Source organism: Pteronotus mesoamericanus, unplaced genomic scaffold (genome assembly GCF_021234165.1).
Source record: "Pteronotus mesoamericanus isolate MK-2021 breed Mesoamerican mustached bat unplaced genomic scaffold, CSHL_Meso_final scaffold_167, whole genome shotgun sequence".
NCBI classification, from domain to species: Eukaryota; Metazoa; Chordata; class Mammalia; order Chiroptera; family Mormoopidae; genus Pteronotus; species Pteronotus mesoamericanus.
Genome location: NW_026555308.1, coordinates 20,064,746 through 20,090,101, shown reverse-complemented (window position 1 = coordinate 20,090,101; position 25,356 = coordinate 20,064,746). Strand labels below are relative to the sequence as shown.

The 25,356-nt window shown below is 53.8% G+C and overlaps 2 protein-coding genes across 4 annotated transcripts in view; one reads left to right on the top strand and one right to left on the bottom strand.

The window, feature by feature from the left end:
- The window catches only part of RCC1L (RCC1 like), a 42,458-nt gene extending 29,982 nt beyond the window's left edge, over nucleotides 1-12,476 (top strand). For both annotated transcript variants that reach the window (XM_054589700.1, XM_054589701.1), the window contains exons 8-11: nucleotides 2,061-2,148; nucleotides 2,984-3,157; nucleotides 6,199-6,284; nucleotides 11,452-12,476. In XM_054589700.1, coding sequence (XP_054445675.1) covers nucleotides 2,061-2,148; nucleotides 2,984-3,157; nucleotides 6,199-6,284; nucleotides 11,452-11,529 — 426 coding nt within the window. In that variant the 3' untranslated portion in view covers nucleotides 11,530-12,476. The remainder of the gene's footprint in view (nucleotides 1-2,060; nucleotides 2,149-2,983; nucleotides 3,158-6,198; nucleotides 6,285-11,451) is intronic.
- A 5,785-nt stretch (nucleotides 12,477-18,261) lies between these two features.
- Nucleotides 18,262-25,356, bottom strand: part of CASTOR2 (cytosolic arginine sensor for mTORC1 subunit 2) — a 49,615-nt gene continuing 42,520 nt past the window's right edge. Inside the window, exons 8-10 of one of the 2 annotated variants that reach the window (XR_008530497.1) lie at nucleotides 24,027-24,121; nucleotides 23,541-23,946; nucleotides 18,262-19,543 (exon numbers count right to left, since the gene is read on the bottom strand). Coding sequence is in view for 1 of the 2 variants with exons in the window: in XM_054589699.1 (XP_054445674.1) it covers nucleotides 23,881-23,946; nucleotides 24,027-24,121 (161 nt within the window). In the remaining variant the exon portion in view is untranslated. Of the gene's footprint in view, nucleotides 19,544-22,074; nucleotides 23,947-24,026; nucleotides 24,122-25,356 lie in introns of those variants that run through there. The other variant, XM_054589699.1, reaches the window with a different exon arrangement.

The window sequence follows — 25,356 nt, the reverse complement described above, 5'->3', positions numbered from 1 at the left end:
GCTCCCCGGGGGCCAGCAGGGGAACCAGGCCCCAGCTCTGGCGGCCCTTCATCGAGGCGTACATTTTCTGGATTGGCAAGCCCTTCATTCCTTCTCTATTTAGGGACTGTTATCTTTCAGCTGCCTCCATTTGAAAGTGGATCTATGAAGATTCATGGCTGTCACTAAAACACTTAAAAATCTAGCTTTTCAAAGTTATTCCTCAGTAGAAGTGCCAAGACCAAATCCTGCTGGAAAGCTAAGTTGGCCGCATTCCGCTCTCCAAACCCCTGATCCTCCCGTCTCTCACTCTCAGCAGATCTTGCCTCCTGTTTAATAGAGAAAACAGATGCTGTCAGATGAGAATGGTCTTGGTTTCCTACCGTGACTCCTGTACACTCTCACCTGGACACGTTCCTTTTTCTAGCAGTAGAGGAGGTGTATTTCTTCCTGTGGATCCCATCTTCCCCCTTCTCAGAGGCCATACTCCATCTGCTGGGCCTTCTTTCCCACAACTTCAGTCTGTCCTCCTCTACTGGTCCCTCCACCAGTCTGTACCTGATTCATGTGTCTTCCCTCTTACAAAGCCCTGTGTGGACTCCTCCGTCTCCTTCCATTCTCTCTACCCCTTTACTTTACCTCCTGCTTCCCTTCTAGGACAGGCTTCCTAGGAGCCGCCTTTACTTTCTGTGTTTCCTCATCTCCTATTCATTTTTCAGTCCCTTCTACTTAGTTTCTACCTGTATTAGATTGCTGGGTAGCTCTTGATAGGTTACCAGTGATGTCCATGCTGCTAAAAATAATAATAAAAAATCTGGAGAACATTTTCACTCTTTATCTTTCCTGACCTCTCAGAAGCATTTGACATCTTCGTGAAAACCATTTTTTCTTTTGCCCCTTAGACTAGACTCTTCTAGTGCTCTCTTGTCTTTCTTGTCGTTGCCTCTTGGTTTTATTTACTGGGTCTCCTCTTGTGCCAGGCCTTTAAGTGTTGAGGATCCTCATGGCATGGACTTTGCTCTTCTTTTCTTCATATTATCCCTTTAGAAGACCTTATCCATAACCCTGGCTGCCGTTACCACCTATGTGCTAATGATGCTCCAGCTTACATGTCAGCGTTCCAGACAACACCAAGGAGCACTTGACATTTCCGCTTGGTCGTCTCCAGGCACCGCGAGTTCAGTACGTCCCAAGGTGAACTCGTGCTCATCCCCGTGCTCTGATCCTTCTCCGCTGTTACCCCTGTCCATCACGTTCCCTTCTCACAATTTCACAGCATCCTGCGTGATCTGGCTGCCCTCTCCCCACCAGTGTCTTGCACTGTGTTCTCCCTTGTCCCCCCGCCACCCCCGCCCCGCAACCCTGCTTTAGCCACTCTGATCTTGTTTTTTGTTTTAATAATTTATTTACTTTTAGAGAGAGGGAAGGGAGAAAGAGAGGGGGAGAAACATCGATGTGCAAGAAAAACATTGATAGGTTGCCTCTTGCATGCCCCATCCGGGGACCTGGCCCTCATCCCAGGCACGTGCCCTGACCGGAAATTGAGCTGGCGATCTTTGGGTTTGGGAGGTGATTCCCAGCCCACTGAGCCACACAAGTCAGGGCCACTCTCACCTTGTTTAACTTCCCCGAATGTGCCATGCTCACCTCATTCCCCTTGCACATTCCATCTCCCCTACTTGGCATATCCTGCTCTTCCCCCCTTGCCTGGTTAATTCCACTCATCCTTCAGGTCGGAGGAGAAGATGAAGCCTTCTCCGACTGCTTTTTCCCCCAAACTAGATCTGTCTCTCTGACATTCATTCTCAAGACCCTGTAATTTCCTTGCTTGCATTCAGCACAAATTAATTTCATGTTAATTTGGGCTGTCATCTTCCTCTTCCACTAGACTAAGAGAGGGACCAGGTCTCTTGCTCCCCTCATATTCCCAACACCCAGTTAGAAGGTTAGCATATGTTCAGTGTTTGGGAAATATTTGTGGTACGAACGGATGAACTGGGACTTACCTGCTCTATACCCAACACCAGGTTATTTCTCACCGGTTTGTCTTCCTAACAGTATGGATCTTTTCTTTGATTCAGGTGAACATTCCCCGGTGTTTACCCTTCTCAGGAGTGGGCAAGGTGAAACAGGCTGCATGTGGTGGGACAGGCTGTGCTGTGTTGAATGGTGAGACCTTTCTGCAGACTCCCTGGGCAGCTCTGGGTGGGCTGGATGGGGAAGGGCTGGTGTGCAGTGGACCCAGAGGCAGCCGACCTCAGCCTGAGGAAGGGCATGTGGCTGGGGGCAGATCAAGCTGGATTGAATTCAGCTAATAGAGGGTGAAGTGACATTTGTGACAGAAATAGCCGCGATTTATATGCAGACAGCAGAGAGTATAGTGATCCTGTAGCAGACCTCCAGGACAGAGAACGAACTAGTTTCTCCCGGTCCCTTAGTCTGGACCAGAGCCTGCAGCTCTGCCTTCTCCAGGGAGGCTGTGCCAAGAAGTGAAAGGCAGATAGGAGAGGGGCCTTAGGGCTTAGATACTGAGAGCCATGCCTCTGGGATTAAACATCTGGTACCTCTGATGAATATTAAACATTTTATAAGCAAAAAATCATCTAAGAGTTTTAGGAACCTGGCCAAAAGTTGTTTAGTACTTGGCTTAGTCTTCTGATCAGTGTGAAACATAGAGCTGTTACGAAAAACTGTCCTTCAAAGCCTCTCCTGGTGTTCACATGGGGTTTTTGGGTGATTTATGGATTGGTCCTGTCCTGGTTACCCTCAAGATGTGGGGAGTTTGTATTCTGAGATTGGTGAGCTGGCTAGACATACTCCACAAGCAAGAATTTGAAAGAAGAGAAAAGAAACATTATTTTAAATATCTGTCAGCATGTTCTTTCCAAGCAAGGAGAAAAGAAAATGCATGTGGATATAATGTATCTTGGTAGTGCAGTTTGAATTTCTAGTGGAGGGCTGCTCTTGGTTTGACTTACTGACCGTTGTTTTTCCTGTAATGTAGGAGAAGGACATGTTTTTGTCTGGGGCTATGGAATTCTTGGGAAAGGACCAAACCTAGTGGAAACTGCTCTTCCAGAAATGATTCCACCCACTCTCTTTGGCTTGACGGAGTTCAACCCAGAAGTCCAGGTTTCCCGTATACGATGTGGACTCAGCCACTTTGCTGCCCTCACCAGTAAGTGACCAAGCCATGAGGCCCCAAAGACCGATAGAACTTCACTCTCTCAGGTTCAGCCCCAAACTGTGGGCAGCTCTCAGTTTCTATCCATTTAGTGGAGCGGTACCCTTGTGTGGATAATTAAAGAGAGCGGCTAATCCAGAAGTTGTTTGGCTTGAGGTTGTATAATGTGTGTCTTTTTTTCATCCCGAAGTTTTGTTTTGGTTCATTTGGTTTGTGGTTAGGCTAATGTGAGAGTGAATTTTCTCAAGAAGATACCAGTCATGGTGGGAGAGGGGACCCTTGAGTATGTTGGGGTGCTGGGGGAAGCCAGCAGAGGTTTGGCACGTCCACAGTGCGTAATTAGGAAATAAGCGTGTGGGGCTTAATCCCATTGCCTGGCCAAGCCCAAACCCCGATCTGACCCAGGAACGTGGGATGGCAAGGGGCAGACTTGTAAGACCATCCTGTGGTTTTGTGGAAGTAAATCTGCCCGATTTCTCCCAAGTACTTGGGGAGAGAATGATCAAAGGGAAGGCTGAAATGGAGATTTTCTCAAAGGTTTGCCAAATTACACAGCAATAACGTATCCAGTTACTCTACAGACCTCCAGAATGTGTGCTTTTCTTGATTACATCTATTCCGCCACAGTGACTGTTGGTTCAGTTTGTTCCTCCTTAGTTGACTTGAATCGTCAAGACTGTATTACTTTAATTTCATTTTGTGATTCTCAAGCAAATTCACTGTTTCCTTGCAATTAAAAAATCTTTTTGTCTCATGGTAAGTAATTGTTTTCTTTTAAACATCTGGGCTGGGACAGTCAGTTCGGGTCATCCTTGTTTGTGTTCTCTGGCCCCATACTAACATGAGGACTGTTCCAGATGATCACCATTCAGTGTTATCTGAATTCCAGGCTTTGGGGCCTTAAAACACACAGGCTGTAGTGTGGACTGTTGTGCTGGTGGGTTGGAGTCTTGCTTGACTGTGTGCACTGAAGTACCAAGCGGCAGCTGTGCTGACGGGGGTGGAGAATCCCTCGCTACCACTCAAGCAGAGCCAGCCACTTCCATTTGCAAATGAGCCTAGTTCATGTCAGTTTTTCAAAGCTACTTCAGCTCAGTAAATAAGAATTATTGTGGACTAATTCTGGAGGTACCAGTGGGCTATTTTCCAGACACTTCTAAACAGGGGTTAGCCTTTGGGCTGCGTGCAGCCCAGGATGGCTATGAATGCAGCCCAACACAAAATCATGAGTTAACTTAAAACATTATGAGATTCTTCAGTGATTACGTGCTGCCATGTACTTAATGTGTGGCCCAAGACAACTCCTTGCAGTGTGGCCCAGAGACGCCAAAAGGTTGGATGCCCCTTAAACTATGTGCAAAGTCACATACCTGAAGACCCACCGTATGAAGTCTTCCAGTAGAGTAGACTGTTTGTCGCCACGCCATGTGGCCGTTCTGGGTCGCACCAAAGTGAGATTCCTACCTAGCAGTGATTTTCAACCAGGGCGCCACAAGAATTTTTAAAACATACAATACCTGACTATTTAGTCAGGGGCACTGACCTCTTTCCCCTTAGGCTGTCAAATGAAAATGACAGCAGCCAACACAACAGTAGCCATCTGGTCTGAATGCCCTGTCTTGAACCATAAATATATAGATCATATAATTGAGTTGCATCTTATTGGTCACATTGCATAATAAAGTTGTGTCTGATTGGTTAATTCTTGGTACCAGAAATCCTTATATATATAAATATAGGCACCTGATAATTTAAAAAGTCACTTTGGAGCAAAAATGTTAGGCATTTACTATTATTATCTTTTTGTAAATTAATAAAATTATACCTATTTTTCTGTCAGATTGGCAAAAATATATTTTTTGGTGTGCCACAAAGTTTTAGGAATGATTAAAACAATTAGTTTATGAGCACCATGAGATGGGAAAGGCTGAAGATCGCTGCCCCATAGCTTTCCCCCAAGACGCCGCAGCCCCCCTCTAAGAGCCAGTCCTGTCCCTCAGTAGAGGGAGCATCAGAGCTCGGGTTTCTCCCGTCTGTGTGCCTGGCATTTGCATATGGCCTGCTGGGAGTTGGAGTTCGTTAGTTTACCCTGAAGTCTGCAAACATTTTGGGGGCCAGACTGAATTGTTCTGTTAAACACGTAAAATCTGAGGGTAGAGGACCAGAGGGGATGGTCAGACCAGAGGAGCTCTGACAGCTTGAGACAAAAGGATTCCGTATTTAATCAGCCCAGATTATTTTAGTCCTGGCTTTTCCATGTCTTTTCTACTTCTGCTTGCCAGATGTGGGTGGCTAAGCAGGCCTCTGCTCCACAGGGTCCCAGAGCTGACGTGGATGGAAGTCAGAGACAAAGGCCGGGTTGTGGGGTGCTGCCCTCCGTGGTCTGGGTCCTCTCCTGGAGGCGGCATTCCCAGAGCCCCGGCCTCGGTGCCTGCTCCCGGGCTGCGCTCTGCAGCACCCTCTCTGTTCTGTTCCTTCTTGGCACTCCTCACAGTTTGTAAGCATGTATGTATTGGTTGGCTCATTTGTTTATTTCTAGCTGTTCGACTCGTCCCATGAGGACGGGAACCGTACATGCTTTAATCACACAGACGTAGGCCAGCCCAAAGAGGTCCCAGTCACCATGTGTTACTTGACTGAATACTCCTGAGAAATGGAAGCTCAGACAAGGAATGATGATCATCCTACTTTGAGGATGCTCAGATTTCAGGGTTTGGTCGGACACAGCTGTGGGCGAGGGGCATATGCCCCGGGGGTGAGCAGAGCAGGCTGCGAGCAAGGGCCGCGTTGGCCCACCGCTCCATGCATAGACCCATCTCGCATGTGGTGGATACAGTGTCAGTCTGGGCTTGGGCATATTCCTGGTCTGGGGGCCATATACTTTTTCTTTCGAAAGAAAGCATTACTCTCTGGTAGAAGCTGAAGTTTATCATTGGGCTCTGTTTGTACCAGGTTCTGGAAAGCTTGTTTTCACCACTCTTCTTGGAGACTTACCCTTGGTCTAGTCCCAACCAAGCCACTGTTTTTCTTTGCAGACAAAGGAGAGCTGTTTGTATGGGGCAAGAACATTCGAGGGTGCCTGGGAATCGGCCGCCTAGAAGACCAGTATTTCCCGTGGAGGGTAAGACTGGACTGGGTGGGCTTGAGGGCAGGTCCACAGGGCAGATTCACCTGCTGTGGCAGCAGTGTCCTGTGTGCAGCTGGGCTGGCGTTAGGTCCCTGGGACTGCCCCCGCTTCTGGGTCCTGGCTGCGCTCCTCCTCGGGCTTGGTAGCATCAGGTGAGGCCACTCAGGTGAGGAGCCGGAGCAAGCGCCCAGCACTGGCTTTTCTGACTGCAGGCTCACAGCCTTTCGCTTCTTCCTGGGGCCTGTTGACGACCAGTGTGGGGGGATGAATGGCCTGTGTGGGGTTCCAGTACCCTGGTGCCCTGGAAGCAGCCGCATCGGAAGCTGCCCCTGGGGATGCGGAGCAGGGAAACAGAGGCAGCCTCAGAGAGGAGCAAGCGGCAGGCTGGGTGCCGCGAGGCTCCAGGCGCCCTGACAGGGAGAGGTTTGAAATGAAGAAGCTGGCGTCCCGGGAGCTGTTTGCCGAGACTGTGCAGAGGAATGTTTACAGTGAATTTAAAGGAAAGCAGGATGTTTAATATTTAGAATGCCTTACCACAGCCACCAAAGTGAAAAAGCAAAGGTTTTCCTTAAGGGGAGGATGCAATTAGACAACGAGGCTCATTTCAAAATTAAAGGGGAACTTCTTCAATTGTAGTTTATCTTAGTGTTGTTTACTAAGTTTTTTAAGCTCTAAAAAAAGCTATTTTTTTTTTTTAAACATAGAACACATGTCCTTGGTTCAAAGTGTATTATGAACAATAGGTTTCCCATGTCTTGTCTCAGCAGTACTGGTGTCTGATGTTCCCTCTGGAGACAGTCTCTGCATATGGGAGCGTGTGCGTGAGAGTGCGTGAGAGTGCGTATGTCTGAGTATTTTTTAAAACTTTGATTTTAATAATGTGTTTTGAAGTTGTGTAAAGTATCTTTTAAAAACACATGTAAAGTGCAGAAGATATGTATAATTTAAATAAAACAAGGATTTGTCTGTCCAAAACCCACTACAGGGTGTTTTGAGGCTCTTTGGTATTTTAGGGGCTTGTTTCTACTGGCCCTTCCCTCAGCTGCTGACTCTCCTGGGTCTCTGTGAACTTGGCAGGCCCTGGTTCCTTTATAAACACAGTAGGTGCAGTTTCTAAGAGAACAGGTCAAAATGGAGACTTTAAACTTGTTAGGAAAAAGATGGTTGTGCACCAGAGTTGTTCTTAAGCTGGTTGGCGCTTACGCACTTGTTCCCTGGAAATACCATTACGTGTGAGGAATGGAGAGTCAGTTGGTGGATAGTGGATGGTACCATATATCAATAATGTGAATTTAAACATCCTACTTGTTTCCTTGGTAGTTCCTTACTGCCCTCTCTTGAACCCCACCAAATCGACCTTTCCAAGGGGAAGCTAAGGATATAATGAAGCAGCTGGGTTTTGGATGAATGCCTTGACTAGGGGCTCCCCACCTGCCTTCGTTTCCTCCAAATGAGAGTGAAGATATAAGGACAGCATGAAATAAGATTTGAAATCCTATAGCGTTTTCCTTATTGGAGTGGCTGAGCCACCTTTGGGCCTGTTGTGAAGCTGGGTGCGGCCGGCTGCTGGGGCAGACACCCCTGCCATATGGACCAGGCACCCTCTCGCCGACTCCGTACTCACCCAGCCTCCCTCTGGGTGTGTCCGTCTCTGCCTCTGTACCATCCGGGAAAGGACACTCGGCTGCTTTCCACCAAGTTGTTGTCCTCCCTTTCATATGCTTGTTGAGCCCTAACTGTCTGTGGAGCTACTTTGTTCCCTCGTTACCTTTTGATAGGAGTTGGGGGGGACGGGTGAAGGAGAGGGCTCGAAAGTATGGTGCTGAGATCTGACGGCCCGGTCCTCCCGCTCTGTGCCCGCCCGAAGGTGCCCGGCTGCGGCTCTGGGACAGGGTGGTGGCAGGAACCAGGCCTTGGACCAACCAGGCCGGGTTCCTTCAAGATTCAGTTGGTCTGTTGTTGAGCAGCTGGGCCTTGCTCCTGTCTGTTCTGTTATACTCACTTTAAAAAATTATAGGAGATTTTTAGCCTTTAAAAAATCCCTGTATTTTATTATTAATCTTCAGTAGGGGCTGTGTTGCATCATTTTTAAAGTATTTCAAGAAAAAAAAAGAGTAAAGTCTTATTTGTAGTTCCTACAGTGGTACCAACTAGTTACTCTTGGACTCACGGAACCTGGGCTTTTCCCTCAGTATGTAGGCCCAGGTAGTGACATCTGAGCCACCTGATTTAAACCACTCCTTCTGGAAGCTTTTCAGGATGTTTTCCTGCTACACATTGATACTCAGAGCTCTGAAGATTCAGTGATTTCTTCAAGGCCACACATCTTGTAAGGAGAGCCAAGGTTCAGACTCAGCTGTGTCTGTCTGTGAGACGCTAACCTCACAGTAGCCCCCCGTCTTCTGCGAGGGCCTGAGCTGGAGAGTCAGGGTCCCCAGCGGAAGCGAGAAGGCTGTGTGTGGAGGCAGAGACACTGCGCAGGTGTCGTCTGGTCTTTACAGGACCCTGTGCCCTGAAAGGCAGCACCGCAGGCATGGGAGCCGGCTGCGGGGGGCAGTTTTTGAATGGCCTTCACCTTTCAGCCCTGAGAAAAGCACTCACCTTCCCCAGACAGTGCAGCCTTTCTAAGGGGGCAGCAGACTGTCAGCACGCTGGATGCTTTGCCTTCGTTCTCTCTTATCCTCAGGACAGCCTGTGACAGTTTTTGCTCTTCCCTCGCAGTGTGTGTGCACCTGTGGACACTGACTAGAGTCAAAGGGGCTGGCCCCGTCTCCTAGCGCTCTGGGTGGGGCTGCGATGTGACCCTCACCATGAGCCCCTCGGGTCAGCACCAGGTTGGGTTTGGGAGCACAAGCTGGGAAACCCCCTGACTTCTAGGGCTCTTTTTGGCACGGCTGCCTCAGTAGCCACAGGCCAAGGTGGTTCTGGCGGCCCGGGAGAGGGGTGCGCTGTGGGAGCTGGGCGCTCTGGGCACGCATCCCTGCGGGCCAAGCTCTCTGCCTTTCTCAGCCTGCCCGTGTGGTGCCAGGAAGGCAAGTGCAGGTCCAGCCAAGTCAGGGAAGCCGCCAGTTGGCCGGGCCCGCTCACAGTCCCAGGTCTGTGCTCCTCGCCCTTCCTCTGTCTTCCACCTGGTGGGTGTTTGTTTTAGGAACGTGTAAATGTGGAGAGAGATGTTCCTCAACTGAGTCTGCTTAAACTTTTAAGTCACTTGGACTAAAAGTGCTTTTGGTTTTTAGAACTGTTTCCCTTTGCAATAATATTGTGAGTGTAAATTGGTTTAGAATAGAAACTCCTTTTAACCTTGATGAGGACAAAAATAAAACATGGCTGAGGGCATTCTTCTGGACTCAGTTCAGAGACTGTGAGTGCCTGTTCCGCAGGAGGAACCTCCCGCTGCCCCACAGAGGGAGGGCCTTAGAGGCCAGGCCCGCCCGCCTCAGCCAAGACCACTGTCCTGGTGAGTAAACCAAAGCCAAGTGGTTTACTCTGCTTTGGGCGCTAATGGCCAGAGCACTTGGGGAACAAGGGCATAGGTGCGTAAGCGCAGCAGCTTGGCTGCAGAGTAGTGTGGACAGGGGCACTTTCCCCGGCGGTGGTCAATGAAATGTGCTCTAATGGCCCGGGAGGTTGCTAAGAGTTTGCCTGGGCCCAGTCACTACAGAAGCAGCATGTTTTCCTCTGCTTCCCTGGCCAGCCTGGAACGCTTTCTCAGTCCACAAGCCTTTGTGACAAACGGGCGCTGCTTCTTGTTTGTTTAGTGATTTCGCTAATAGGTTTTGCTAAAGACGTTTGTTTAGGGAGGGAGGGGCGGGAAGCACTACTTGGTTACTAGTGTTCATTTGTTTGTGGCCGGGAGTCCTTAATGGACTTGTCTCCCGCGCCAGAGGCCAGAGGCGTGGAGCCTCAGCACTGCTGCCTCTGGGCTTTTAGGTCAGGCCATCTGGATTAGGCTTTTCCCCTCTTAAGCTCAGTAAACTCCACGGGCTGTGTCAGGTCGCCTTTCCAGCTGTCACACTGCTCAGCTGAGCGCAGCCACAAGGGCAGGATGGCAGGGTTCAGATCTGGTTAGAACAGCAGCGTCACGCCCTGGCTGAGGTCTGCGGAGTAAGGGGTGCAGGTGCAGTGTCTTGGAATTTGCACCCAAGAAAACATTGTCCACGGCATTGCTTCTTTTTGCACCAAGAACCTTTGGAAGGACAACGAGAAACGAGTTAAAAGTAGTTTCCATATCAGAGGGAAGGTGGGAAGTGAGGGCGGTGATGATGGGTGGTAGTAACACGTCTTTAATGCCTTTTTATTCTTTTCCATTGAATGTTATTTTATATTGTAGGCATATGAGTGTATTATCTGTTCAAAATCATCATCATCATCATCATCATCGTCATCAATAAGAGAAAGAACAGGGCCCCTTTTCTGGAGAATGGGCGTGGGCACACCCATTTCCAAGGCCAGGCTGTAGAACAGTGAGTCCTACACTCACCGTGTAGGCTGGAGCCTCTGTACCCCCGGAGACTTCCCGCTGGTACCTGGAGTGTTGGGCCTTCTTGGGACAAAACGCTGCCCACGTGGACAGGCAGCGTCGGCAGGACTGCTGGCCAGGCCTTTGGCACCTTCTGAGGCACAGTAAACATCCCTCCCTGAGGGCACACGTGACTCACGTGCCTGTGTCTGGAACTGGAGCTGGTGGGCAAAGCGAGTAAAGACACCGGGCCCAGGGGGCCTCATTCCCAAAGTGGACCCTGGAGGCAGGAGAAAGGGTTTCTCAAGCTGTTCCTGTGGGCCGTGGTGGTAATCACTAGGAAAGGTCTCTGAACTCCTGGCTTGAGAACCAGTGCTGCCCTCTGGCAGGGCCACGCTCCGAGGGGACCGACCTGTGTGGGGTGTGCACTCAGGCTTCGTGCTGTGCCCAGAGCGGCCTCTTGGAAGGGAGGTGTGAGCAGCAACATCTGCTGTCGAGTAGGTGGGGAGCTGGGATGGCCCTTTCCATGGGGAGTGCATTGACTCATCCCAGCAGACCTGCTGGGTAGGTTGTTAGTATCCCCTTTGCCAGGGGAGGGAGCCAAGGCAGAGCCAGGATCGGGCCCCAATGGGGCCACCTGCACACCTGTGTGCCTCCAAGCTGGCCTTTTCCCCTCATGGTGTGCTGGGTCTTGTTTTTCAGGTGACGATGCCTGGGGAGCCCGTGGATGTGGCGTGTGGTGTGGATCACATGGTGACTCTGGCTAAATCATTGGTCTGAATCTCCTTCCTGGCCTGCTTGAGCCTGGCTCGGGCCTCGGAACCACTCAGATTGCTTAGCAGGGGCAGCCAGCGGGGTTCGATGGGGCTCAGAGAGGATCAGAGTGTGATCCTTCACAACGTGTGACACTCTCTTCTAAAGCCCTTAGGAGGAACGTACTGGGAGTTCTGGACCATGGTCCCTGCTGGAGGTGAGACCTGCTGAATTCACACGTAAGGGCTGCCTTCGTCAGCCTGATCTACAGGAAGACGAGTCCCCGGGCTGTGTGGCCCCCACAGGGCGAGGATAATTAGAATGTCTCGGCTCTTTCCAGGGGACACAGGATGGCTTCTGGCGTCACTTCTGGTCCAAGAACCTAGCTCCCGTGGCATGCCATTTTCTTTGATCTTAAAAGGAGGCCTGGCCGAATGCAATGCTCAGGAGAGGTGCTGTAGCCTCGGAGCACGGCAGAGCCCTCGGCGGGTGTCTGGGCAGGCTGTGCGTGGGCCCCAGGGAGAGTGCCGGGCTGGCTTCGGCCTGGGGTTTTCATTCAGGTCCTCCCTTCCACCCAGCCATTTCCAGGCGGCTGCGCACGGCCAGCCTGCTGCTGGGGCACATGCCGAAATCCCTTCCTTGGACTGGGGTTCTCCCTGAAAATATCGGTGGGCACCAGCTCGGTACCACATGGGCTCATGACTGTCACCAGCCTTGTAACCATTCTCTGCGCCTGGCTTGGAACAGTGGAGAAGACCCCGCAGGAAAAAGATCAAGGCCAGATTCCTGTGGGCTGAGGGCTCTGAACACATCCCACAAAAGCTTGGCTGGCGTGCCAGCCTCAGAGAAGAAAGATTCAAAGTTGTGAAAAACATTTGAGTTAATAATGTAACTTGTTTTATTCTTTAAAAAAAATATTTTAAAAACCTTTTTTTGGAATAAAGTCTATTTTCTGCCTTTTTTATTTTAAAGAACTGTAGAGGTAGTTTTATTTTGCCCGATCATTTATAGAGATTAGCTTTCAGAAACAAGGCTTTTGATAAAGAGGCTACTAGAAGCCAGTGAAAAATATGGTAAAAGACAGTTCTGCTTGAAAACTGTTTTCTGAACAGTCTACTCCCACACACAGTTCAGTTGGAAGAAAATAAGTATAAAAATAACTGGTGATCATGTCACAAACTGGGATCTCACTCACTGCCTGCCTGCGCCCCTTCCTCTTACCGATTCACTCAACAAGCTTACTGTGTGCCCCTTACATGCCAGGGACTGTACCCCCTGGGGCATGTGGCAGCAACATTTCTGTAAGCAGGCCTCCTTAAACTTATGTTTTAGGGGGCGGAGTGTACAATAAACAAGCAAAATGCAAAGTATGTTAGGTGGTTACGTGGGCTGTGGAACAATAAACAGAAGGAGATGTGTGGCGTGTGGGGGTTGCAGCTTAAAGTGAAATCATCCCTGAGCCGATGTCCTGGCTGTGACCTGAGGCGACGAGAACCAGCTACATGGAGTCTGGGGGAGCAGCCCAGGGCCCCTTATCTGGGCTCATGCTCTACTGTGGGGGACCAGTTCTTTTGTTTATTACAGCAAAGCTTTTCCATAAGCTCGAAATAGAAATTCAAAACAGGCTGTCATTTTCCTTCCTGAAACTCCTGGATGGGCCGAGGAACACATTGCCCCAGGGGTGAAGAGCAGTAATCAGTCCTTGGCGAATACGCGCCTTCTGCACAGGCTGATTTGTGGAGGGTGAGCATCTGGAAGGGTGGGGCCCATAGGTGATGGGGGAGGTGAAGGGCCTTTGTTGTCTTATGAATGGTTATTAAGTTTCCAAGATTCAGATCCAACAGCTACCTCCACCTTGGACGTAGGAACCAGGGTCTAATAAGGGGCATCTTTGGGTTTGTCTTAAAACTCGTCCGGTTGGGCTCGGTCTGCCTGGCAGGGTGGTGTGGCGTGCCCTTTGCGGGAATGGTAGTTCCTGGTCGGAGTACCTCTGCCACCACGAGGCCCTTTCAAGAGTCCGCTGTGGACAACCTGTGTCCTTTATCAGCTTTTGTCCCCTTGCCCCAGCCCCTCCCAGCATTTAACACAGAAACTTACGCCATTAGCTTGTTTGCTATGATTGATCAGTTTGTCCCTGTGTCAAGGTGGTGTTTGCAGCTTCGGGCTCTTCGCACTTCAGGGAGCATGTGAGTGACACTCCAAGTGGTGTGACCACGGGCCAACTCTGACTTGTCCTCTGACTGTTCTCTCGTCTTATACTCAGATTTCATTCACTCACGTATTTGTAGTCAGTAGCCGAGGCCAGAACAGAGCCCAAATGAAAGGTGCCGCCTGAGAGGTGTGGGGACTCTCGTCATTGGCTACCACCGTCTCCCCCAGTGGACAGTGTTTCCCCAGGTGCCTGGGTCTCCATCTTTCATCTTGAGCCCCCAGCAGACATGCGGGCCACCGCTCCAAAAGTGGGATCAGCGGGGTGGTTCTTACTGGCTCTCAAAACCTTAAGTCAGTTAATAAAAGTCACTTGCCCTGCCATTCACATAAGGCTAGTCCCTGACACTCAGAATCATGTCACGACCATTCTTGTTTTTTGAATGTGGTCGGCCACTATTCTCATGTATTCAGGAAACACTTGTATTATGCACTGTGTTCCGTGTGACAAGCCAGCGGGATGCCGAGAGCCACGAGACGGTACCCTGCGCCCAGCACTGCCTGCACACGGTGAAAGCTCGGGCTGCGTTTGGGAACATCCACACTGTCCTCTCCCATCATTCCGTGGTCCCGCTACCTGAAGGGGCCCGGCCCCTCCTGACCAGCGACAGACGCTGTTCCCTCTGTTCTGAGGGCCCTTCTCACAATTGCTGCATCATGAGAGCTGATCGAGTGCCTCAGTCAACTGCAGGCTGCTGGAGGGACAGACTTCCCAGACGGCCTGGGGGGCAGCACCCAGCACTGGCTCTGTGAAGTAGCCATCACCCCAGCACCTGCCCTGCCCTGTGATTGGGTCCCAGGAGCTTGCCCCTCCCCCAGAACCCCACACTTGCCTTTCTCTCGCCCGTGTGTGCAATCTTCCTCAGCTACCCTCAGACTCAGGCTACCCCAATCAAGAAATTCCAGCCTTTCTTTCACTCAAACTTTGCTGTTGAACATGGAGCAGCAGCCACTAAGGTCACACTTGAGCTGGAGACAGTGGAGTCCTAGCTATTCTTTTCTCAGAGCTGAGGCCACGCTGAGGTGCATGCTCAGCAGTCAGGTTTAAGAGGATAAATCCAGATGGCTGGTTGTCAACTCCTTAAAACAGGAGTCGACTGTGTTGCTAGGGTAGCAGACAGGTGGGCTGTAGCTGGTGGTGGGGAGGCTGCCCGTGGGGGAGCAGAGAAAAGTCTTGCTGTCGCTCTGGTAGCATAATGGCAGCTGAAGTGCTAGGAAACTAGGGAACGCAAAGCCATGCCCATCAGAAAAGTGCCCTGTTTGAGTCCACCCTTGGAGCCAGGAACTGAACAGGCTCAGGCTCGTGGCTGTAAGCTGTTCCACAGCTGCAGGTGCCGACCCTCTTTCCAGTGGGAGAACATCGAGGGTGAAGCAGAGGCTTCAAGGGCTACATATCCACACCCCTTAGTACCCATCATACTCCAGGCCCAGCCAGGCTCTCGGGATGCGGTGGTGAGAAGGATGCATTTGCTCCAGCTTTTGTGCCTGGGGGCTGCTGCCTCTGGTCCCCCCTCTGAATGGACAAAAGATGAGGCTGCCTGCCTATGGAGCAGCCAAGGAGGCGGAATGCATGATGGAGCCTTCGGGCAGATTCTACTCCTTAACCCTGGGCTTCTCAACCCTGGCTGATCGAATAGAGTAGCTCGCTCTTTATTTTTTGATATACCACATTTTGGTTATTCATTCATCAGTTGATGGACATTTCGGTTGGTTCCACCTTTGGGATATTGTGAATAATCCCAAAACATTCATGTACAAGTTTTATATTGGCCCAGCTTTATATTTTCTGGAACAGTCTCATACAAGCACTTGTGTGAAGGTTTTCAATTTTCTTGGGTTATATACCTAGGAGGGGAATCGTTGAGACAATTTTTAACTTTGACGGTTATATCATGTAATCCATAACATACTCTGTAATTTTGAGTCCCAAGACAATGAATACTTATTTCCCCGAGTACAACTTGGGCTGTTCCCGGCAGGCTCGTTAGGGGCTCTCTGCCTGCTTCTCCACACTTCCTCCCTCCCCACAGGACCCTCTCTGGGCCCAGGCTCCGCAGTGTGGAGACGTGGGCTTCAGGCCTGGCCGACGGCTGCCTGAGCTTCCGCTGATTCCGCTCAGGCAGAGCTCTTGGGAAAGCACCTCAAAGGCGATGCTCCACCACCAGCCTCTGCAAGGTACGCCCCTCGGTTTCTGGCCCCCATCTCCCTCTTCCTTCTCTGTGCTCCCCTTCACTGTGTTTTTTAGGACATTTCTTTAACTGTCAAGAGCTGTCAGAATAACACACATTTCTGTCTGGGCCATCCTTCATCCTCTGCATCCACACCTGTTTTATTTTCTACCACATTCCCTTTTTTCCAAAATACTGAGATGTAAGTCACACACAATAAATGATTTTAAAATGTATAATTCAGTGATTTTTGAGCATATGTTGTCTGTGGTGCAGCCATCACCGCGATCTTATCCCACGCGTTCTCTTTGAGAGCTTGTTTTTTCCCAGCTTTCTTTGCCACTGTGACCCGCCCCCCGCCCCCCCCCGCCCCTCGGCTGAATTTCCCATGGTACAACCAGGAGAGGCTAAGTGACCACACATGATATGCTCTTTCTTCCTTATTTTTGTTACCTTTTGAGAGCAGGTGGAGATTTTAAAACTATATTGAAGCCAAGACTGAGTGGAGTCCGGCCATGGGTAACCCACCACCCTCTCCCGCCCCTGCCCAGAGGATTCCAATATGCTCTGGGGTGAGAACCCTGCCAAGCAGCAGCTTTGGCTAAAGCTGCTCCCAGCAGGAATTATGCCCGGGTTGGGGGAGAGGCACATTCACGGTTCTGAGGACGGACTGACACGTGCACGACTGCCCCCGCCCCCGACACTGCGCCGGGACGGCCCTTCTTGAGCCAGCCAGGCTCATCTCTCCAGAGAACCGAGGCCACCTTCCATCCCACCTCTGTCGCCACAGGTGATAAAACACAGACCCACCATGCAGAGGCTGAAGTGGTCTCCTGCTTAGACGCCCTCAATGGCTCCCCGGGGCCTGTGGGAAAGTGTGAGGCCCTTGGCCCGCGCGAGCACCCACCTTCCGTTTCTGCCTCAGCCCCTACCAGCCTTGTCCATTCCCCCCACCCACTACCCCCATTCCAGCTACAGTTTTCTCTAGGTCCTCTGTGCCTTCGCTGTTTCCTCCGCTTGGGTCCCCCCACCCTCCATCCCCCGCTCCATGTTACCAATCTTCCCTGTAGGGCCCTGGCCTAGTAGGGTCTTCCCCCTACTGTCGCAGAGGTCATTCCCCAGTCCCAGGGCATGGCACCTCCTTGTGGTCTAGCCTGGAACTGCACCCCCTGGAACAGCTCCCGTCTCTATGCCTCCTACAGCAACTCTTGCCTGGACATCACAGATTCATCTGGGTCTCCAGCTCCTGGCACAAAGTCTGGCACTGCCTGGGTGACGATGAATGCGAGTGAGCAGCGGGAAAGGGAGGCCGTTGCCACTGGTTTGAGAGTATTGGGGCAGTCAAGAGTCCCCATGGATGCCGTGGCTCCAGTGGGGTATCTGAAGGACCGAGGGGGCCTAAGAAATGCCTTCACAGCAGCCAGAACTTCCTTGGGCTTGGGGTAGTGAGAGAGTGCTTCAGCCCCTGCGGGCAGGGGTGAGGCGGGGTGGGGATGGGGCCAGTGGGGCACAACCCTGCCCTGCTCACACCTGCCTTCCACGGAAACACATCAGCGAGGAGCAGTGAAGTTTGTCCAAGTTCCATGACCTGCTGGTCTCAGGCCCGCTTCCCTCTCTTACCTTGGTGGTCATGGTGCCCACCTGCCCAGAGGGCAAGAGCTGAGGGTCAGAGCCCTGTGGGAGGGACGCTGATCCTCCCCATCACCAGCAAGGCCCTGTCCTGCCCTGACCCCCGGGCCCCTGCCAGAGGCTTGAGGGGGGATGAGGGTGCTGTAGCCAGTCCCCAAGGTGGCCCCAATGACCTTGGCCTCTTGGTTCTCCTGCCCTTGTGTGGTCTGCTCGTGTGTCAGATCAGCTGGGAGCACGGGGGTGATGGTGTGTGGATTCTGAGGTTGGGGGGAAATTCTGGCTTTGACCGTGGCCCTTGAATCCGGTGCTCTGAGGGAAGCCAGGCACCACACTGTGAGGACATGGAGCAGCCCTGTGGGGAGAGGGCCTGAGGCCCCCTGCCAACAGCGGCTGCGTGAATGAACCCCCTTGGACATGGATCCCTCAGTCCCAGCCAAACTTCAGATGCCTGCAGCCTCTGGCCCAGATGCCTGGGTCAGAACTGTCCAAACGGCTCCTGAATTCCCCACCCACAGACACCGGGACATGTAAACAATCATTTCAAGCTATTATGTCTGGGGAAACTCATTCCGCAGCATCCAGTAACTAATACAGCCCCTCTGGCGCTGGGGGCCGTTCCCCCAGATGCTGGGTGCTGGGCTGGAAGGCTTCTGTCTCCCTCCCCTCCCACCCCCGGCCCCGGCCTGTGTATGGGGAAAGGGAAGGGGAGAGGGGGCCCTGGCCCTGAACAAAATCACACAGCTGTCACATGACCTCATTTTTTGCCTCCATTTTAATGAACACTTTACAAAGTACAAAATATACTGTCTTTTGGGGGGAACATTAGGTACTTTTTTCTCTCCGTCATACAGTACATGAATCTCGAGGGTTTTGTTTCTTCAACAAAGTAAGTGTGAGGGGCCCGGGTGTCAGGCTGCCCAGTTCTCCTCTCACCCAGGGACAGATGGAGGCGCCACTGCTACTGCTGGTGACCTGGGGCACGCCAGGCGAGGGCTAGTTCCCCAAGGTGAGGCCCCGGGCAGGGCAGGGCAGGGCAGGGTCCGCCGGGGCCCCACTGCGCACCCAGCGTCCACTAACCCCCGTCTCAGGGTAACGGAAATGGTTTTGGCATAGAGTACGGAGAGGGCTTGGGGATTTTGTGTTAGGTGCCCCCCACCCCAGATTTGGAGCCAGCCCTGCTCAGTTCTTCCTGGACCACTTGGTCTCAGTCTTGGGACCTAAATTTGGCCAGTTTTTCATCCTGGCCCTCCCCTGACCCCTGGTCTCCAACTTGGCTGGACACTCTTCCCAGAGGAGCCCCGGTGGTGAGGGGTGCGGGCACGCACACTGCTCTCTGTGAACACCGACTTCGGGGCTGGATGCCTCTGAAGAGTCGGCCTGGCAGGACTAGCCTTCCAGGCCGGCCGTGTGGACAGAGTCCCTGCACAGGACCCCTCCGCCCCAACCGCAGAGCAGTTTTAACAAAGTCAAGCGGGCCAGGGCAGTCCTTACGGGCCTGCCACCCCTCTGCTCACCCTGACCTTGACATGTGGTGCACAGGTTAGAATGCTACCAAGACCCCAAAATACTGAGCCAGCCCCTTAGCTCAGGTTTGGACTCTGCACACGTGTGCTCTTACACTCCTGTTAACGTGTATGACACAGTACATACTCGCATATGGTGTGTAAACACAAACACGTGTGGCCGTACACAGAACAGTGTTCCGACTCCCAGGGCAGAGGCCGCCCTGTACTCCTCTCAGCCTCCCAACCCCTTGAACCGAGGGCCACACATTCCCTCACCACCCAGCTGCCCACGGGTGCCATGGGCTGGGCTGCAGGCTTCTACGGCCTCTCCCCCAGGCCACTCCTAGTGCCATCGGCCCCAAGCACAGCAGGCTGTTGCGCCCAGGAGACCCCATCTTTACCTTCCCAATACAGCAGACTTCATAGGTGTGCGCGAACATCAAAGCTGAAGGCCACGGCCCACCCCGAGGCTTTCTCCCACGGTCTATGCAAAGGTTATGAGAGGGGATTAAGGTTGTCCTTTGGCTGCCTCTAATTTGAAAATGAAAAAAAGATACATAAAAAGCTGGGGTGAGCTCTGAGATCCAGCTATACCAGGGCTAACTCCCCTCATGACAACCCGGGGCCCCTCTTCCCAAGCCGGCCCTCCGTGGGCCACCTTCCCAGGGGGCCTCCTTACATAAAGGGCTACTGCCAGCTCTAGGCCTAGCCTCTCCCTTAGGAGAGTAGCCGGGTCCTCCCCAAAGCTCCTCTCATGCCAACAGCAACCCCATTTCCCGGTGGCAGTGGCAGCAGCGGCTGGTGGCTCCCCAGCCCTGCCTTACAGCGGCACAGATCTATCGGGGGGGTTTCTCCCTACCCCCCACCCAGTGATCGCTCAGGAAGTGGCATAATAATTTCTCAGGGCTGGAGATCCCCAAGGTCTCTTCTCTTGGCTGGGGCTGGGAAGGGCCCTCATGGACCCTGCATCCAAATCCAAAGGCTCAGGAAGGCAGCCCAGGGTGACCACGGGGCTCCTGAAAGTCTGCCCAGGAAGTGGGGCCGGGGGGCTGGGGGTGGGTAGGCAGGTTCACCTTTGATTATCAGGCAAATGGTACCCTTGGCTTGAAACAGGGATCTGGCCCTTCCCAGCTCCTCAGGCTGCGAGGGCATTCTGTCACCTCAGAGCGGTCAAGCCTTGCCAGGCCACACGCTGTCTTCGGGAGGCTACGCTGGTCCCTGAGGCCAGGGTCCCTGCTAGAGTGGGGGCAGTGGGCAGCTCTAGGCCACCTGGCTCTCCGCCCACCAGGGGCCTGTGGCCTGTGAGTGGTGGGATGGAGAGGCTGCTGGTGCTCGGGGGCTGCGACCCCCGGAATCTTGGGGAGGGGAGGTCTGCACGCTTCTCCAGCTTAGGTGTGTGCCCTGGGCGGAGGGCACTGGTATGGGCGCCGCCTCTTGCGGGGCTGTGGAGACCCCTGGGGAGGAAGGAGGTGCAGAGCTGGCACTGCCCATCTTTGCGAGGTGAGGATGGGGGGGCATGCTGAGGGAGCAGGGGTTTCCTGCGAACCAGGGGGGGTCCAAGCTGAGGATGGAGCAGAGGCAGGTTTTTAGCACTGGGGATGAGGGAGAAGGGGGTGCTCACGGCACTGCCTCCCTCCCCGCTCCTTGCGCTCTCCCCACTCTGTAGTGTATGGTGTGAGGTGGGCAAGGGGCGAGGGTGGCGTTTAGACACTTTGAACCTTTCCTCCCAGGGAGTGGCACTGAAGCAGACACAGGGCTGGCCTGCTCGGCCTGAGGCCGCCTTGCCCAAGAACCTGGTCATCCTCCCCTGCTGCTCCCCCAGCCAGAGCCAGGACAGCCTCCACCCCGACAGGGCACACTCCTCTGGCCACTGCTGGTGGCCCTGGGCACGTGCTCCCTCCAAGCACAGCCTGGGGTCTGGAGACCCCCACACCCAGCAAACCTGTAGATGGGGGGCAACTGACCACTGGGAGCGCTAGGAAAAGCACTCGTTACCACCCCTCGGGTGCTGTGGAGATCAAACCATTGACTGCTGATGCCAGGTGCGCGCAGGCTTGCAGACCCGGGAGGACGCGCCGGCCCAGCCTCTGTGGGCCTCTTTGCACAGCAGGATGGGCAAAATGAAGGGCAGGGTTTCCTGGGTGGCAGCTGCCTCACCCTCTCCCTGGACACAACACCAAGGGCGTACACAGAATCTTTTTTTAGACGGGGCCAGCCCCCAGGACACCTGGGGAAAGAGCCCGAGGTCTCTAAGTTTGCAGGTGAAAAAAATCAGGTAAGTCGCCAGCATAAAAACAGCCATGCAAGGGGAGCGATCTGGATGGAGACTCGGGTGACCGTCCAGCCGGCCTGGGTCTTCAGGCCGGGAGCACTGCGAAGGGGACTGGTGTGTTCGAAAGCAAGAGGTTCCAACTCCTCCCCTCCCTGCTCTACCGTTTTCCAAATATGAGCTTGTCAGGGGTCTTGGCTGTGGAGGTGGGGGTGCAGGAAGGAGCTGAATCCAGCTCTCCAGGGAGACTGGGGAGAAGGGAGAGGGACGCTCGATACCCCCCGACCTGGCGCTCAGCTCCTGGGCTGCTGGTTTTGTTTTTCTCTCATGTCAGGGCTGAGGCAACCGGCCGGCTTCTCTCAGAGTTGTATTGCCTATATACTTGATTTAAAAATATATGGTGGCTCAAACGTGCCTGTGTGCACGGCAGACACGGCGGGCGAGACCCTCACGCCCACACACACACGCGCACACACACAGTGGGGTCTGCGTCCACATACCGCACACATGTGTGTGCGTGCCCACACGGTATATATTAACATATATATTGCTCAAGTATATATGCTATTTACAGTATATATCTATATCAACATAAAACACAGGTATTTATATGTGTGTACAATAGATACGCCCTAGGGGCCTGGGGAGCACGCACTTTTGGGGTCACGGGGCCTACACGCTTGCTCAGGAGGGAGAAAAAGCCAAGTAACAGGATTCGGGGCCGACAGGAAGGGGCCTGGGGAGGCGCGCCACAGAAAACCGAGGCCTTCCAAGGACAGAACGGGGGGGGGGGGCCCAGGGCTTCACGCGTTGCCCTGCCCGCTTGGCCACCTCCATTTTGGAACCAGCAAACAATGTACACGTTTTGGTTGTTAACGGAGTTTTGTGCAAAATGAATGAACTTAAAAACAAAAACCAAAACCACCCACGGGTTCCTAATCAGTGTGGGGGCCCTGGGATCCACCAGGGCCCAGACGGACAGTTCCTAAACCGGGGGCTTCCAGCACAGGGTCCCACACGGGCATCCACCGGACCAGAACCCCCCTTCTCCTCCGGGCCTCCCGGGCAGCGCACGTCGGCTGATGCCCCAGGAGGAGCCCAGGAAGGGCAGGGGCCACAGCGGGCCCTGTGTGCTTCAAAGGCTCCCGGGGAGGAGGCACAGGACTCACCCCATTCTCTCTGAAGACCGTCTAGGGGGACAAGCCGCCTCAGCCGGCCTGCCACCCAGCTGTCCACCTCCCTGTGGCCCTTAGGTCCCCTCTGATGCTCAGAACCACAGCTGCCTGGGCGCCTGTCATTAGGCCTGGCTGGGCCGCCCTGTGTGGGGCGCCCTGGGGCCCATCTAGTAACAGACCTCTGCTCCCAGTGTCCTGCTCCGCAGAGAGGGCCAAGGCCTCCAGTCCTCACACTTGTCCTCGGAGCCACAGGGCCCCAGCCAAGTGATGCTGGGCCTCTGGGCCCCGACAGGACGCGGAAGACGGGCCCTGTATCTTGAAATGGCTGCTGACCACAGCCTGGGCGCAAATACATTAAATAAGAAACTAAAGCAAAGTACGGTTTTCTCTATTAAGGCTCAGATAAGCTGCCTCCCAGATCAAGTACTCATGAGTGCCACAGTCCCCGGACTGAGGGGCGGGCAGGCAGGGGAGTTGGGGGCAGAGGCCTTCTATGTCCCCCAAAGTGGGGCAAGGGAGGGGACAGGATGACAGGGGAGCCCTGTGCTGGCCTAGTCAACTGTTAGGGAGGTGAGGGTGACCTAAGGAACCCTAGGCCCGGAAGGCAGGCAGTACCCCCACTTGGGAGAGACTGAGGCTATGCCTGCCTGAGTCAGGTCCAGGGAAAGCAGAGGGGACAGGAGCGTGTGCCCTACGCTGGTGGGTCTCCTGGGATCTGCCCTCCCAGGAGTGAGCTTGTGGTGGGGAGGGTCTGGGCAGGGCCCTGCTGGCAGTCTCGCTGGGAGTTGGGGCACAGGCCCTGTGGTTGGCAGGCGAGGTTCTGCGGGGGGTGGGGGTGGGGGGGGGGGGCTCGGGTCTTCCCCAGCTTGGCGCCCCACCAGCACATGTCCCGAGGGCCACCCACCAGCCTCCACTCCGGGAACCAGCCCCGAGCTGATGGAACCAGAGACCAGCAACCACAGTATCCAGCTCCCCGCCCTCATGGGGGCCTCCCCAGGCTCCACGAACTCAGCCCTGCTTGGCCTGTCCCCCAAGAAAACATGGGAACTGGAACCCCGGTGTCTTGCAGGAGGCGCCGGCTTACTTCGGAGTCTGCCCCCGACTGTGGGTGAGGCCCGGTGAGGAGGTGGGTCAGCTCATAAGCTCCCTGGGCCTCAGACCTCATTTTCTGGAGTTGGGGGTGGGGGACGAGATGAGGGTGCACTCGGGAGGGTCTGGGGGCTCTGGGAAGGCAGGAGGGCTTCGGGAGGTCCTGGCTTGGGCTCCAGGCCGGGCAAAGTCAGCAAATGGGGATGTCTCTGTGGCCCTTTCTTTGGGGGACCTAGGGACGGTTTTCCAGTCTGTTGAGAAATACTGCAAGAAGAATCTTCAGGTGGGGGCCGGGCCCAGGGCTGGGCGTGGACAGGGCGGAGAGAGACACCCTTCTAATGCTTCTCTGCTTGGCTGACTTTCAGGGCGCTGATGACGCCGTTGATGTTTTCTTCTGGTACCTGCAAAGGGCAGGAGGCAGCAAACCCATGAGCCCCTGGAACAGGCTGTCCTGTGCCAGGGGGCCGGGCCAGACACTCACCAGTGCGTGGTCGAACTTGAAAGTACTGATGTAGTAGGCGGGGATGTCTGCAGCGGCCAAGGGCTCGGAGATCTGGGCCACGATGCCACACTCATCTGCGGACAGAGGAGCGGACCGTGCTCAGCCTCCATGTGGCATCATTGCCCAGGACGCTGGCCAGCGCCCCCTGGGCCCTCCTTGCTTCTCAGCCTTTCCCGTCCCGCTGCCAGCAGCGCCTGTCCTGCACCCAGGCTTCCCCGAGAATTCTCACCCCTGCCCCTGGAGGCCTAGTGCAAAGGCTGCTCTACCCATGAGCCTTCTCCGATTCCCTTGGCCAGCAGTGAGCTCTTCAGGCTTAGGGCTCCCCCCGGTTCTAACTTTGGTTACCCTCTGCCTATCTCCATGCCCCGTAGCCCTATTTCATCTTCCCTGCCATCTTTCGAGTTCTCCAATACAGAGCCGGAGGCGGTGTGGGCAACAGGCTCATGGGGTCAGGCCCTCTTTTCTGTCACTGACTTTCTTCTAGACAAATGGCTATGGCCAAGTCACTTCCTCTCTCTGAGCCTCAGTTTCCTCATCAGAGCCCCCATGGGGTGATGGCCCCTGCCTGTCCTAATGGCAGGCTCAGGCGTTTGGTTGGGGCTGGGATGTGACTTCCTATCCCCTCTAACATTTGAAGCAGCGGTCTGTGGTGCTTTCTGGTCTCCCAGCCCCTCATCTGACAAGGTAACCTCGGCGTTGCCTGGGGCTGGTCTTATCCTTAACTGCAGCTTCCTCCTTGATTTAAATGTTCCACTCAAGGCTTCCTCCTACAGAAAGACCACCTGGACTACTCTTGAACAAAAACCCATGTGTTTTCCTAAAAGCCACTGTTTTGATTTTGATGATGACGCAGTTCCCCAAAGCTGTCCCCGCTGACTACAGGTGAGGGGGAGGGGGGGTGGAGAGTCTGAGTCCAGCTCTCATGAAATTCTGGGGCTGAAACCTGGGAATTAACCTGGGTTTCACCCCCATGGTCACCACACTCAGCATCCCCTCTGACCTCCCACTCCCTGGCCCCGGTTTTGGTTGTTGGCCCACCCCAGGGACTTGTGCAGTGACCGTGTAGGGCCTCGCAAGCCCCTGCTTTTCCCTTGGTCTGCTGGGGGCTCCTAGCTGGACCCAGAGGCCCCTTTGGTGGCTGTGCAGGCCTCCTGCCTACACTCCTGGGAACTGTCTCATGCGTCTATGTGATGGAGACTGGGTGCGACCCGCGACAGCTTCAGCTACGGACACAAGTATTCCTGTGAAAGGGGGAGAGGGGATTAGGGTCTAGAATGGTGCATTTCAAACTGCAGGTTGTGGCCCATTT